Source organism: Cervus canadensis, chromosome 3, assembly GCF_019320065.1.
Source record: "Cervus canadensis isolate Bull #8, Minnesota chromosome 3, ASM1932006v1, whole genome shotgun sequence".
Classification (NCBI taxonomy): domain Eukaryota; kingdom Metazoa; phylum Chordata; class Mammalia; order Artiodactyla; family Cervidae; genus Cervus; species Cervus canadensis.
The window spans coordinates 26,479,811-26,492,543 of record NC_057388.1 but is presented as its reverse complement, the minus strand read 5'-3'; the positions used below and the strand labels follow the sequence as shown (position 1 = coordinate 26,492,543).

Sequence of the window (12,733 nt, the reverse complement as noted above, 5' to 3'; positions counted from 1 at the left end):
GTGGTCATTGATGGTGAAGCTGCATTTACTTTAATACGCAGTGGTTTGATTCATCATACTTAACTGAGAATAAAACCACATCCAGCCTTCAATCACAATTCTCCATGATAGGTTTCATTTATTTCAAAAGGACTGAACTCAATTCTTGTAAACTGCTCTGTGGCATTTCTGGATCTGTGCCTGAAAGCTCTGATGTAGCAGGTTCCAAACTCAATTCCACATGCAAAAGCACCCTTGTGTAAAAGCAGCCAAGATGATGGCCTTAGTGTTGTGATTGAGGAGATATTAGCACAGCTCCTTGACTTCAGAATATGTGCTGCCATCCTCCTTTCCAATATACATTCTGAAAACACATAGACTGGGGAGATTGTTTTTTTTAATACCCATAAGGAGCCTGGCACTTTGAGTCATTCACTAATCTATGTTTATCTTGCCTGCTTATACACAAGACTGAAAGTCATTCACTGATAAAGATGAACCCTGATGGGATATTATTTCCTAATACCTCAGTAATAATGTTGCCTTGATCTAACAGTAGTCTACCATTAAACTTTTTGAATAGGTAACACCTGCACATAATTTAAAAATAAATAATCAAAAGTATTCAATAAAAAGTCTAGTTCCCTTTGCCCAGCTGACCACCACTCTTCCAACCCACATAATCACAGCTATTTGTTTCTAACATGTTTTTCCAGAATTATCTTACGTGTAAGGTTAAATATATACATAGGTTATTCATACTTATTTTTTACAAAAGAGTAGCTTACTATATACACCATGCTGCACCTTGCTTTTTTTGCTTCAGTATATGTTAAGAGAACATTCCATCAGTGTATAGAGAACATTCTCACATGTTTTTAATAATGTAGAGAAGTCAACTGAATTTAATCAATTCTCTACTAACAGTTGAGATTGCTCCTCTTGTATTTTTACTAACACTGCTAGAATAAATAATTTGACACATAGATCATTTTGCACACTTGCAGCTGTAACAGTTGGACAAATTCTTAAATGCAGGATTATGGGGCAAAAGATATATATATGTATATATGTGTGTGTGTATGTGTATACTACATGCAAGTATATATATGTGTGTATATGTGTATTATATTGGAGAAAGGCATGTCAACCCACTCCAGTAATACTTGCCTAGAGAACCCCATGGACAGAAGAGCCTGGCAGGCTACAGTCCATATTGTCCGCACAGAGTCGGACCTGACAGAAGCAACTTAACATGCCCTAATGCATGTGCGTTATATGCATGTCTATATGTGTACATGTATATATGTGTGCTTAGTCGCTCAGTCATGTCCAACTCTGTGACTCCATGGACTATAACCCGCCAGGCTCCTCTGTCCAGGCAGACTACTGGAGTGGGTTGCCATGCCCTCCTCCAGGGGATCTTCCCAACCCAGGGATCAAACCCTGGTCTCCCACATTTCAGGTGGATTCTTTACCATCTGAGCCACCACGGAAGCCCAAGAATACTGGAGTGGGTAGCCTATCCCTTCTGCATGGGATCTTCCCAACCCGTGAATTGAACCAGGTGTCTCTGTATTGCAGGTGGATTTTTTACCAGCTGCACTACCAGGGAAGCCCTGGCATATATATATATATGTGTGTGTGTGTGTGTATATATATGTGTGTGTGTGAATATGTGTATGCATATATATGTAATTTTAATAATCTTTGCTAAATTCCTCTTAGTGGAGACGATATCAATTTATCTTTCCACAAGCAACATATGACAATCTGGTACCCCATATCCTTGCCATAGTTATCAAGTTTTAGGATTCCTGCCAATCTGATAGATGAAAAAAATGTATCTGATTTAATTTGAAATTAACATTTGTCTCACTAACGATGAAGTTGAGCATTTTCAAATTTAGCAGTCATTTGTATTTCAGGGAAGTATCTGTTCATATCCTTTTGTCTATTTTTCTGTCTGATTGCTAGTCTTTTCCTTACTGATTTCCAGGAGTTCATTTTATTTTAGGGAGATTAGTCTTTTTTTAATAAATTGCAAATATTTTCCCCAGTTTGTCCTTTTGAGCTTGTTCATGATAATTTTCTGCCATGCAGCAATTTTTTTGTTTATTTTCTTGCTTTCATTTTTGAACAAATCAGTCTTTCATTTCATGGACTTGAATCATAATTTAAAAGATCTTTGTAACTTCAAAATAATAAAAGAATTATACTTCCCTCTACTTTTTCATGATTTAGTTTTAAACTTAAGCACATTAGGCTGTTAGTTTAAGTACATTAGGCATGCTGCAGTCCCTAGGGTTGCAAAGAGTCAAACATGACTGAGCGACTGAACTGACATTAGGCTACTACCCTGTTATGTGATATAAAGTATATATCTAGTTTCATTTATTTTTCCAGATGGTTACACAGATGTGTTTTCATAAATGTTTAGAGATACCATTTTATTATATACTATATTTCATGTACATTCTGTTTCTTAGCTTTATATTTCTACTGTTCAATTTTTCTACTCATGTGTCAGCATCATTATGTTTTAATTATTGAGGCTTTATGATGTTTTGATATTTGATGTTAACATTTGCCCTCATTTCTCATCTTTGCCAGAGTTTTACTGACAAAATTTAGGTATTTATTCTTTTACATTAATTTTAACATCATGTTTCCAATTAAAAATTGATATTTTTATTGTTTTTATTGAATTATGTTAAATTTACAAATTATATTATGAAGTATAAGCATAGTTTTTAGGCTAAAACTTTTTATCCAAGATCATGTATTTTTCCATTTATAAAAATATTCTATTATTTATTAATGTTTTTAGGGTTTATCTTTATCAGTTAACACTTGATTATAAATGTATTTCTAATTTTACTGTTTCTTATTAAAAATGGGATTTCTTCCCTTACAGATTCCAGTAGGATGTTATTTGGATACATGAAATAACATGTGTATAGTTTCAATATATTGATTTGTGCCTTACTACTTTACTAAATCATCTTATTTTTTGTAATTAATGTTAGAGTTAATTCTCTTGAAAATTTCATGTGTTAATCATACTGTCTGCAAACAATGATAGTTTTATCTCCTCTTTTCCAATTGTAATACCTTAAATTCCTTTCTGTTATCTAATTATGTTGTATAGTAGCTCCATTCCAATATTCAAGAAAAGTGATACTAGGTGTTCTTGCTGTTTTCACCACTTCATATGACACATACTCTCTACATGATTTATTGCTTCTGGCGTCGACCATGATCACCCGGCTGAGGTCGGTCAGTCAGTCGGTTCAGTCGCTCAGTCGTGTCCGACTCTTTGAGACCCCATGAACCGCAGCACACTAGGCCTCCCTGTCCATCACCAACTGCTGGAGTCTACCCAAACCCATGTCCATTGAGTCGGTGATGCCATCCAACCACCTCATCCTCTGTCATCCCCTTCTCCTCCTGCCCTCAATCTTTCCTAGCATCAGGGCCTTTTCAAATGAGTCAGCTCTTCACATCAGGTGGCCAAAGTATTTGTAAAATCTCTCCTCTAAATGACTCTTCTAACCTCTTTTTCATATGACCCTCTTTGGAAGGAAGTCTTTATGTGTAGACCACACCTCTCTGAGAGTTAAGTATCTACATAAAATATTTGGAATTTTTCTGCATAGATTTGTCTCTTCTCCATAGTTATTTATGTATTTACTTATTTATCCAATCATTTATTTCCATCAATATGGCCCCATGAATATTTATTCTACTCATTGTTCACATTTCAGTATTACTTTATTGCATAGCTCAAATTGTTCCAGCTTTAATCATTGGGTGCTCTTTCAGTTGGCTTCTGCATCCCTCTGACAAACCTCAATTAATATGGGTTTTTGTTTGTTTTTTGAGCATTTCCATGCTTTCTGACACAATAGTATGCTCCTGGCCCATATCATATTTTCCCTGTCACATTCCAAGGACAGACATATCTCTAAGGATTTATGGTTCCTTTTGCTAGAGAATAGTTTTAGAAACCAGGAGCTGAGTGATTGCATTTCTTGCTCCTAGTATAATTGCATCTAGGCCCTCCCAGTTGACAGAGTAAGAAAACCAATACTAATGTGTATATGCACAGACCTATAAATAGTTCTTTTATGTAACTATATTTATAGATATTAAGCTAAATAGCTACAACTCTAATCCATTACCATATAGATCATTCTAGGCTGTTCCCCGTGGTTATAAGTAAACTCTCACTCCAATACTGAGAAACCTACTTCCCACCATCCATCATCCATTTAATCCACTGTTCCATTTTAGTAGGATCAGAATTGTTAACCATTAACCCTATAGGAAGCCACTTTGTCAAACAGAGCATGATGCTTACATACAGTTTATTTTGCCTATAGGTTATAGACTCCATTCATTTCCAAAGTTACTTGTGTCAGTATCTTTTCCCTCACCTCCTTCAGTGAAACTATTTCATAAATGTGTTACATAGTAGATTGCTGTCATATTCTGCATTCCATCTTGTGATTTCATGAGCCTCTAAGTGATTTTTTAATTGCATACATTAAGGTTTATTCTTTGTGCTCTGAAGTTCTATGTGTTTTGACAAATGTGTAGTGTCTTATAACCATAATCACAATGTAATACAGAATAGTTTCACTGCCTTAAAATATCGCCTAATCACCAATTCAACTTCCTCTACCTTCTCCCAGACCCTGGAAACTACTGAACTTTTCACTGTCTCTTTTGTTTACTTTTTTAAGAATTTCATATAATTGGAATCATACAGTATGCAGTCTTTTTAGATTGGTTTTTTTTCATTTAGCAATATACATGTAAATTTCATACATGTCTTTGAGTATGTTGATACCTCATTTATTTTGATCACTGAATAGTATTTCATTGCATGGATGTATCTGGCTTATCCATTCACCTATTGAAGGACACCTTGGGTGCTTCCAGTTTTGTCATTGATGAACACCTGCTATAATGTTGCCAATTAGATGAGTAAATACCTAAAAGTACAATTGCTGGATCATATGTAAAGTCTATGTTTAGCTTGTAAGAGCTGCGATTAGATCTTCCAAAGTAGCTGCATCATTTTCCACACCTGTTAAGCAATGAATGAAAGTTTCTGTTTTTCCACACTACCAACCGGTATTTCCAGTTTTTTGTTTGTTTGCTTAGCTATTCTAATAGCTGCATGGTGGTGTTTCATTGTTGCTTAAATTCACGATTTTTTAATGATAAATGACACTGAGCATCTTTCATCCGTGCCATCCTTAGATCTTCTTTGGACAGATGTCTGTTCGGATGTTCTGCCCAAGTGTTAATTATGTTGCTTGCTTGTTTTTGTTGTTGGTCATATTCTTATTTCAATATATTTCCTCCCAATATTTTTTACAACGATCATTAAAAATGATAATTATTTGTACCAAAGTCTTTATTATGCCTATTTTCTTAGTTCCTGACACAAAATTAGACTCTTCCAGATAATAGTGTTTTCAGGCCCAATTCTAGATTTAGTTAACTAAAAACACAGAAAATTTAGGGAAGATTAGGAGCCTAAGAGAAAAATCTTTTAGCAATGATGAAAGGCACTGAGTAGAATAAGCTTAAAAATTATGAAATAATGTCTCTGTTTCTAAGAGCCACTAGAGACCAAACAGCTCTGACACTGAACTTATGTTATCAATGAGGACTTTGCCTTTCTCCCTTGAAGAGCACTTTCTTGGGCTCATATTTGCTGGTATTTCACTGCGAGTGATTAAGAAGAATATCAGTGCTCCACTGAAGAGCTCTAAGATGAGTAGGCCTGCCGGCAAAGCATAGGTGCACACCTCACGTGTAATTCCAGACCATGAAGGCACTTTAGAGTCATCTGGGGAGATTTGAAATACTGATGCCCGAGTCCCAGCCCACAGATTCTGATTCTTACTTAGTCAAGGTAGCAGGAATTGTAAAAGTTAATACGCAGCCAGGTTTGGGAGTCACTGCTTTCAGACAGGCTTTCCAACCTGATAAACTTTCTTCATTCAGCACATAATTGGTACTGGAGTCACTAGAGAAATGGGATGATCCCAAAGGAAAAGAAGCTCATGACAGAGAGGACATCCTTAGGAGTCTAGCCAGGTGTCATATAAGAAAGTCAAAATCATACTGGCACAGTATCAAGAAGAATATGAACTACCGTGGCATTTTAGCATTTTGTGAGCTAAACTACAAAATAATCCTTTTAGAAACTTCAGTTATTCTTTAACAGATGATTGAAGTAGAGTGATAATATTCAAGAACTGGAGGTAACAAATCATCAAGCTTTTAATCAAGGTACAGGGAGAAATAGACCCATTTTATTAGAGATAGATTTCTTTGAATCAATTTCTCAACATTTTTGTGTGTGTTCTGTTTTTCTACATGTTTTAAAGAACCTAATTTTGATGAAACTGTATAAATCATTGAATGTTACCAAACCATTAAGTTCAATTTGTGGTTCATCTCACTATCTTGAAGCAGGAAGAAAGTACCATTTCTATTTTTGAATGTATCTTCCTTAATGGCTAGTGAATTTCAGTGAAAATTAATTCACTTGATGTGGTTAAATGTTATGTGAGAAAAATTTTAACAAACTGTCTTAAAATATGATCAACTCACTGTCTTTCATAATCCCATCTGCCCAGAACTTGCTTCTTCTCCTAACTAGCCAATAGAACCACTGCTTTATGTTCTTCTATGACAACTATGGTTCCCAAATTTTCTATTACATAATTTAAATAGAAATTCTACAGTAGCCTTTTTAACTCTTAGTCCTTTATCAAAATAAGCTTTCTTGGACAAAAAGAAATAGTAATAAGGAAGTTATTAACTAGTATCTAGGTCAAGGCTGAGAGAGAGAGAGAAAACCAGTAAGGAAAGAGGTTTTCATTCATTTTAGTAAAGTTTTAACATATCTCTTCTTTACCTAGCAGAGTGTTTCCCTCTCTGTATTTTCCCTATTATTAAAGAAATTGAATGCATTCACATATGTTCTCATTGCTTACATTACTAAAATTATTTACATCAACTTATTTTATTGTTTTACTCTCACTTTATTTCCTTATATTTTTCAAACTTCCCTGACATCTGTTGGATCAATCTTGATTGTTGCTGTATTTTTTCTGTTTAGTTTTATTTTCTAGTCTTTGATATTTTAATGCACACATTAAATTAATATCTAGCACGTTAGCTCCTCTATTATTCTGCTAAATGATACAAGAATCAGTCCTTCCAATGAACAGCCAGGACTGATCTCCTTTAGGATAGACTGGTTGGATCTCCTTGCAGTCCAAGGGACTCTCAAGAGGCTTCTCCAACACCACAGTTCAAAAGCATCAATTTTTTGGTGCTCAGCTTTCTTTATGGTCCATTTCTCACATCCATACATGACTACTGGAAAAACCATAGCTTGACTAGCTGGACCTTTGTCAGCAAAGTAATGTCTCTGCTTTTTAATATGCTGTCTAGGTTGGTCATAGTTTTTCTTCCAAGGAGCAAGCATCTTTTAATCTCATGGCTGCAGTCACCATCTGCAGTGATTTTAGAGCCCAAAAAAAAGAAGTCTCTCACTGTTCCCATTTCTCATCAATAGTTTCTATTTTAAAAATTTACTGTTTTCCTTTATTTTGTGCTCTTGCTGCTGTGTTTGTCTCTTAACTCATGTCTTTCTCTGTTTGTTTTCCCTAAGAACAGCTTCTAGTTCTTTCACAGTGTCTAATTCTTTTGAGACTGTCAGATGAAATAATGCTTTGGAGCCTATAATAGTTTCCTGTTGCTGCTAGAACAAATTACCATAAACTTAGCTACTTAAAATAACAGAACTTTATTACCTCACAATGCTGGAGGGTAGAAGTCTAAAATGGGCCTACAGGCCTACACTCCTTCTGTAGGTTCCAGGAGAGAATCCCATGTCCTTACCCTTTCCATCACAGAGTCCATCCACATCCTTTGCCTCATGGCTCTCTTCCATCACCTTCAAAGGCAGCAGTGTAGCCTCTTCAAGTATCTGTGTCTCTGCATCTTCAGATAATTTGCTTTTGACCTTCTTGTGTTCCTCTTAAGGGACCTTGTGATTATATTTAACACCTACTTGAATAATCCACAATAATCCCCTCATCTTCAGATTTTTTAAATTTAATCATATCTGCATAAGGCTTTTGTGCCTATAAGGAAACATTCATGGATTCTGGGGATTAGGATGTATGTATCATGGTGGCCATTATTCAGCCTACCACAGTTCTTTTGCCCTAATGAGCATATCTTTTTTTGTAATCTCTTTTGTACATGAGAGATTGCCTGAATGTTCAGCACAATTTCAAAAGATACTTTTTCAAAATCTTGTATTTTATCTTAATATCTTCTTTTAGGATGTTACCGTGAACAGTGGAGCCATTCTGATGAGGAATTGATTTCCCTGTTACAATGATTGTCTTTGGTGCATGTTTTCAGATTCCATTAATGGAGGGGTGTGGGTCACCTGAACTTTTCCCTGTCCGTGCCTCACCCTCAGCTTTCCATCGTTCCTGGTCACTTCTGGAAAAGTTACCAGTCTGCAGTTTATTCACTTTTTCTTACTGTTAAACCAGTATTTCTTTAGCATTTCTTTATCCTAAGCAATAGCAGAAGGCTCCATGGACCTTCATTAAGGAAATCACTCAAAATATAGAATGCTATTGCATAACAGCTCCATTTCATCCTACAATGATTCACAGCCTTAGTTCTCTACTGGATTTAATCTTAATTGAAATCAAACAAATTTCACTTGGAGGACAAACTAGTTTTATTACATAGTTGCCCTTGATGTCCTACCATTAGGTTGCTTCATTTACATTACTTCCTAGTAAGAGCAAAGCAAATAATTCTCCCTGGTTTAAATAGTCTAACTTCTCAGAAATAAAATTATACACTCTCATGTAAAATTATACGTCTAATTCAGGATGTAGATATGATATAGATATAAACATCCAGCCATCAGTTTTAGTTTTTAAAAAAACTAATCTGTTTTTCACTTGTTTCATAATTTCTACAATATGGGTCAGTGTTTTGCACCCTGGATAAAGTTATGTGGAATAAAAATAGTATCTTTAAATATTATAACAGACTGTTTATATAGTAAGGTACACTTAATTTCAGACTGTGGTATAATCAACTAATCTTGTAATTATTTTCATTACAATAAAAATTAAAAAATGGCAAGGATAAAGAGTGCAATTATAGATGATGAGGTGTCATTGAATGCTTCTGGTCAGATCTTCTAGTATAAGGTAGTCTGCACTAATGCTGAAAAGTCCTTTTGAAAAGCATCCCCTTTACATTACATGGCTTCCCTCGTGGCTCAGATGCAAAGAATCTGTCTGCAATGCAGGAGACCTGGGTTAGGTCCTGGATCAAGAAGATCCCCTGGAGAAGGGAATGACTACCCACTCCGGTATTCTTGCCTGGAGAATTCCAGGGACAGAGAAGCCTGGTGGGCTATATAGTCCATGGGGTCGCAAAGAGTCAGACACAACTGAGCGACTCACTTTCACTTCCCTTTACATTATTAGAAATAAGTTAACTTAGACACTTAATCAAGCATTTGATTTTATGTGTGATTTGTGACCCTGATGTGTGGACCCTGAGTAAATGACTAAACCTGTCTGGACCTCTCATTTGCCATGTGTAGACTGCAAGGGCTCAATTAAGTCATCTTTTAAGATCCTTTCTGGTGCTATGACTTGGGGCAAAGCTAGCCAATAAAAGAAAAGATTATTTACTGCTTTCTGTGCTTCTCCTACTCTTCTCTATGACCTGTGATGGCTAAACCTAAGCCAGGGTCCCTTAAACCCGCCTCAGAATTGCATGATCTAGTTTCCTTCCCATTACATGGGTCTGTTTTTCCTCAGGTTACAGTTTCCTCTAAGGAGAGTGGATTTTGGATACTCTACCAGCAGTATTTACACTGCAGGCCTGCATGAGAGTGGAGAAACGTTGTTGGATTCCCTTCCTTCTCTACCTTCTCCCTCCCAAATTTGACCTTCCGTTTCTTAGAGGTACACTAGGAAGAAGCAATTTTATTGCCACTTGAATTGTCCCAACCAAGTGAATGGAGAGTTAGGTTGAGCTCTGCTTAGGGTCCTGAGGTTCCCTTGGGCTTTGCTGTGGCTAAATCATGGCAATGTTTATAGATTTCAAAAAGATCAAAGGAACACAAAACTGCACTGCTTTCAAATTATTTCAAGAATGAGTTCTCCATGATGGACTTTCAGGGTAATAATGGGTTAGTAAGGGGAGCAGACGTAAGACATTTGAAGCTCTGATTTGAAGCTTGGAAGCACTTGAGAGGAACAGAATTGGTCCAAACTGGAATGACCTGAAGATAACCTGGAAAGGCCAGAGATGAGATCAGCAAGACAGAGTCCATGCGAGGACAAGATCATCAAGACCTAGAACATAGAGGAGGTTAGAAATGGTTACTCAGGAGTTGCTTTATAAGGCTTCTGAAAATTCTGCAAGTATGCACTTTTTATAAAGTTGTGAGTTTCTTTCGGTTCATGGTTTAATGGAATTAAAATTATTTTATTAGATTTATTTATATAGTATGGCAACCCTTTGCCTAGTATATGCTTTCTGAATATAATTCCAGTTTATTCCGTGCCTTTGAGAGCAAAGGCACGGAATAAACTGTCTTTTACTATCAAAATTATAATTTTATGTATTAGTATTTGTATTTTCTATTTCAGTCTGTGACTTTGCTGCTGTGTTTAGTTATATACCAAATTCTTATATATCCTTGTGTTCCCTGATCTAACTATCTTGCTGCATCTTTGCCTGGTTTATAATCATTTTGTTCTCTTACATGGAAATTTCTCTGCAAAGGTAAATTTTTCTTACCGATTATTTTTCATCAAATTTTGTTGGTGTTTCCCTCAAACATATTACATATTTCAGGTAATGCTTAGAGTATTTTGATGTGTATATTTTAAAATATGTTCAGAGTTTAACTCAGTTTAAACTCAGTTAAAACCACTTATTAGTTCCGACTTGAAATAATAACATTTAAAAGAAAAATCAAATGAAGATAAGCGTAACCATATTCAGTGTTTCCTTTGCTAATCTGAAAGCCCTTATTATTTATTAATGAATGTATTGTTTTACTTCCAGCAGAAGTATGCACAAATGGCCCTAAACGTTTCTCTACAACTAAACAGTTTACCACTTTCTGATAACCCAAATGTATACTAGTGTCTCACTGGTAGACTATTTGATGCCGCTGCTTTTGCAAAGCAATTATGTCATCAATGTGCTTATTTACAAGAAATTACATCCCACTGACAGCTTCATCCCCTGTGTTCTTCTGACATATCCACAAGGACAGTATTTCTGTTAGAATGAGGAGGCAGCTGTTTTACCTGACATAGTTTGAGATGTACAAAGAATATTTCTATAGAAAAATATCTCCTGTCTGGGGCCTTGTCCTTTTATGTGTGATACATTCCCTTCCTATAGCAGAGCCCATTGATTTCTCATAACTTAGTATGAATGAATGTACCATCTCACTTTTTCCCTGAGAAAACAGAAAGGATAAGAAGACAGTGAAAGCAGACAGGAGGAACAAAACTCTAAACTCATCTGCTTCATCATTTTGCCTGGTGGCAAAGCAGATTCAAGTTTTTCTTAAATTCCACAATCACCTATATCAACTTTGCACAAAACTTCCATTAGAGTTTGCATTTTTTATCCATTACTATTCTAGAATGAGGTATTTTTCTTTTCCGCTTTTGATGGGAATGTAAAATTTTTCAAGCTTCCTTGAAACAAGTGTATGAGTGAACTATAAGCTGAAAACTAGAACTCCTCTTGTATTTGGATATGAAATAATTGTTCTTCTTTTCCTTTTCAGTTTCTTCTTTGTGGCATATGTGGAATATTGTGCGCCAAAAAAAAATCTGGACTTGTCGTAAGTTTTTGCCATGTTTGTATTGTGCACTGAACTGTTTGAAATGTAAGAACTCAAAAAGGGAAATAATGACTAGCCAACTTTCATATCCTGAATCTTACTCATTTAGGATAAAAAGAAGACTGACAAATAAATTCCGACTTTTTTTTCTTTTCAAAGAAAACAATCAAGATTATTACAGACTGTGACAAAAGAAAAAGAAAAGCTTTGATATACTCTTTAAATACATGAATCTGCAACCCTTAATGACTGCTGTGGATGGAAGTCTCCACTTTTCGTTTATAGACTTCCAGACACAGGAATCCTTCACTGAGCTAAAAAAGACAGAGGTTGAATTCATGGGAAATTTAACTGTTTAGATATGGAAGTGAGCCTAAAGATTGCTGGCTTTGACTATGAAGTTCATTGTGCAAAGCAGCAAAACAGCTGTGTTGTTATAGTTGCAGTTAATTCCCAAAGATTTTTAAAATTTAATTTTATCTTATGACTATGAATGCGAATGTAAGCGTTCTCAGAAGTTTTATGGTACTGTTTGTGTTTTGGGGGGTGCTCCCAGTTAACTCTGATGTAGACTAGAGAAGGATTCCAGCATGCTGAAGTATGGATTCCCCTTGTCTTTCATGACATTTTTTTGAGAATTAGAAAGTAGAAAAAAATCATGTTTATTTTATTGAGGACAATAGGAAATAACACAGGCCTTTATTAGTTGGCAAAATTAATATTGTACATGGACCCTAGAAAGTGGTCTTTGAGACTAAAAAAAGGAGAAGGCAAGGGAAGGGGTAATATGCAGTCCTT

The 12,733-nt window shown here is 35.6% G+C and overlaps 1 protein-coding gene across 5 annotated transcripts in view; it reads left to right on the top strand.

Annotated features, from left to right (window-relative positions):
- TMEM196 (transmembrane protein 196) overlaps positions 1-12,733 on the top strand; it is a 136,974-nt gene that overhangs the window by 114,062 nt on the left and 10,179 nt on the right. For all 5 annotated transcript variants that reach the window (XM_043462800.1, XM_043462799.1, XM_043462796.1 and 2 more), the window contains one exon: positions 11,879-11,935. In XM_043462800.1, the coding sequence (XP_043318735.1) occupies positions 11,879-11,935 (57 nt within the window). The remainder of the gene's footprint in view (positions 1-11,878; positions 11,936-12,733) is intronic.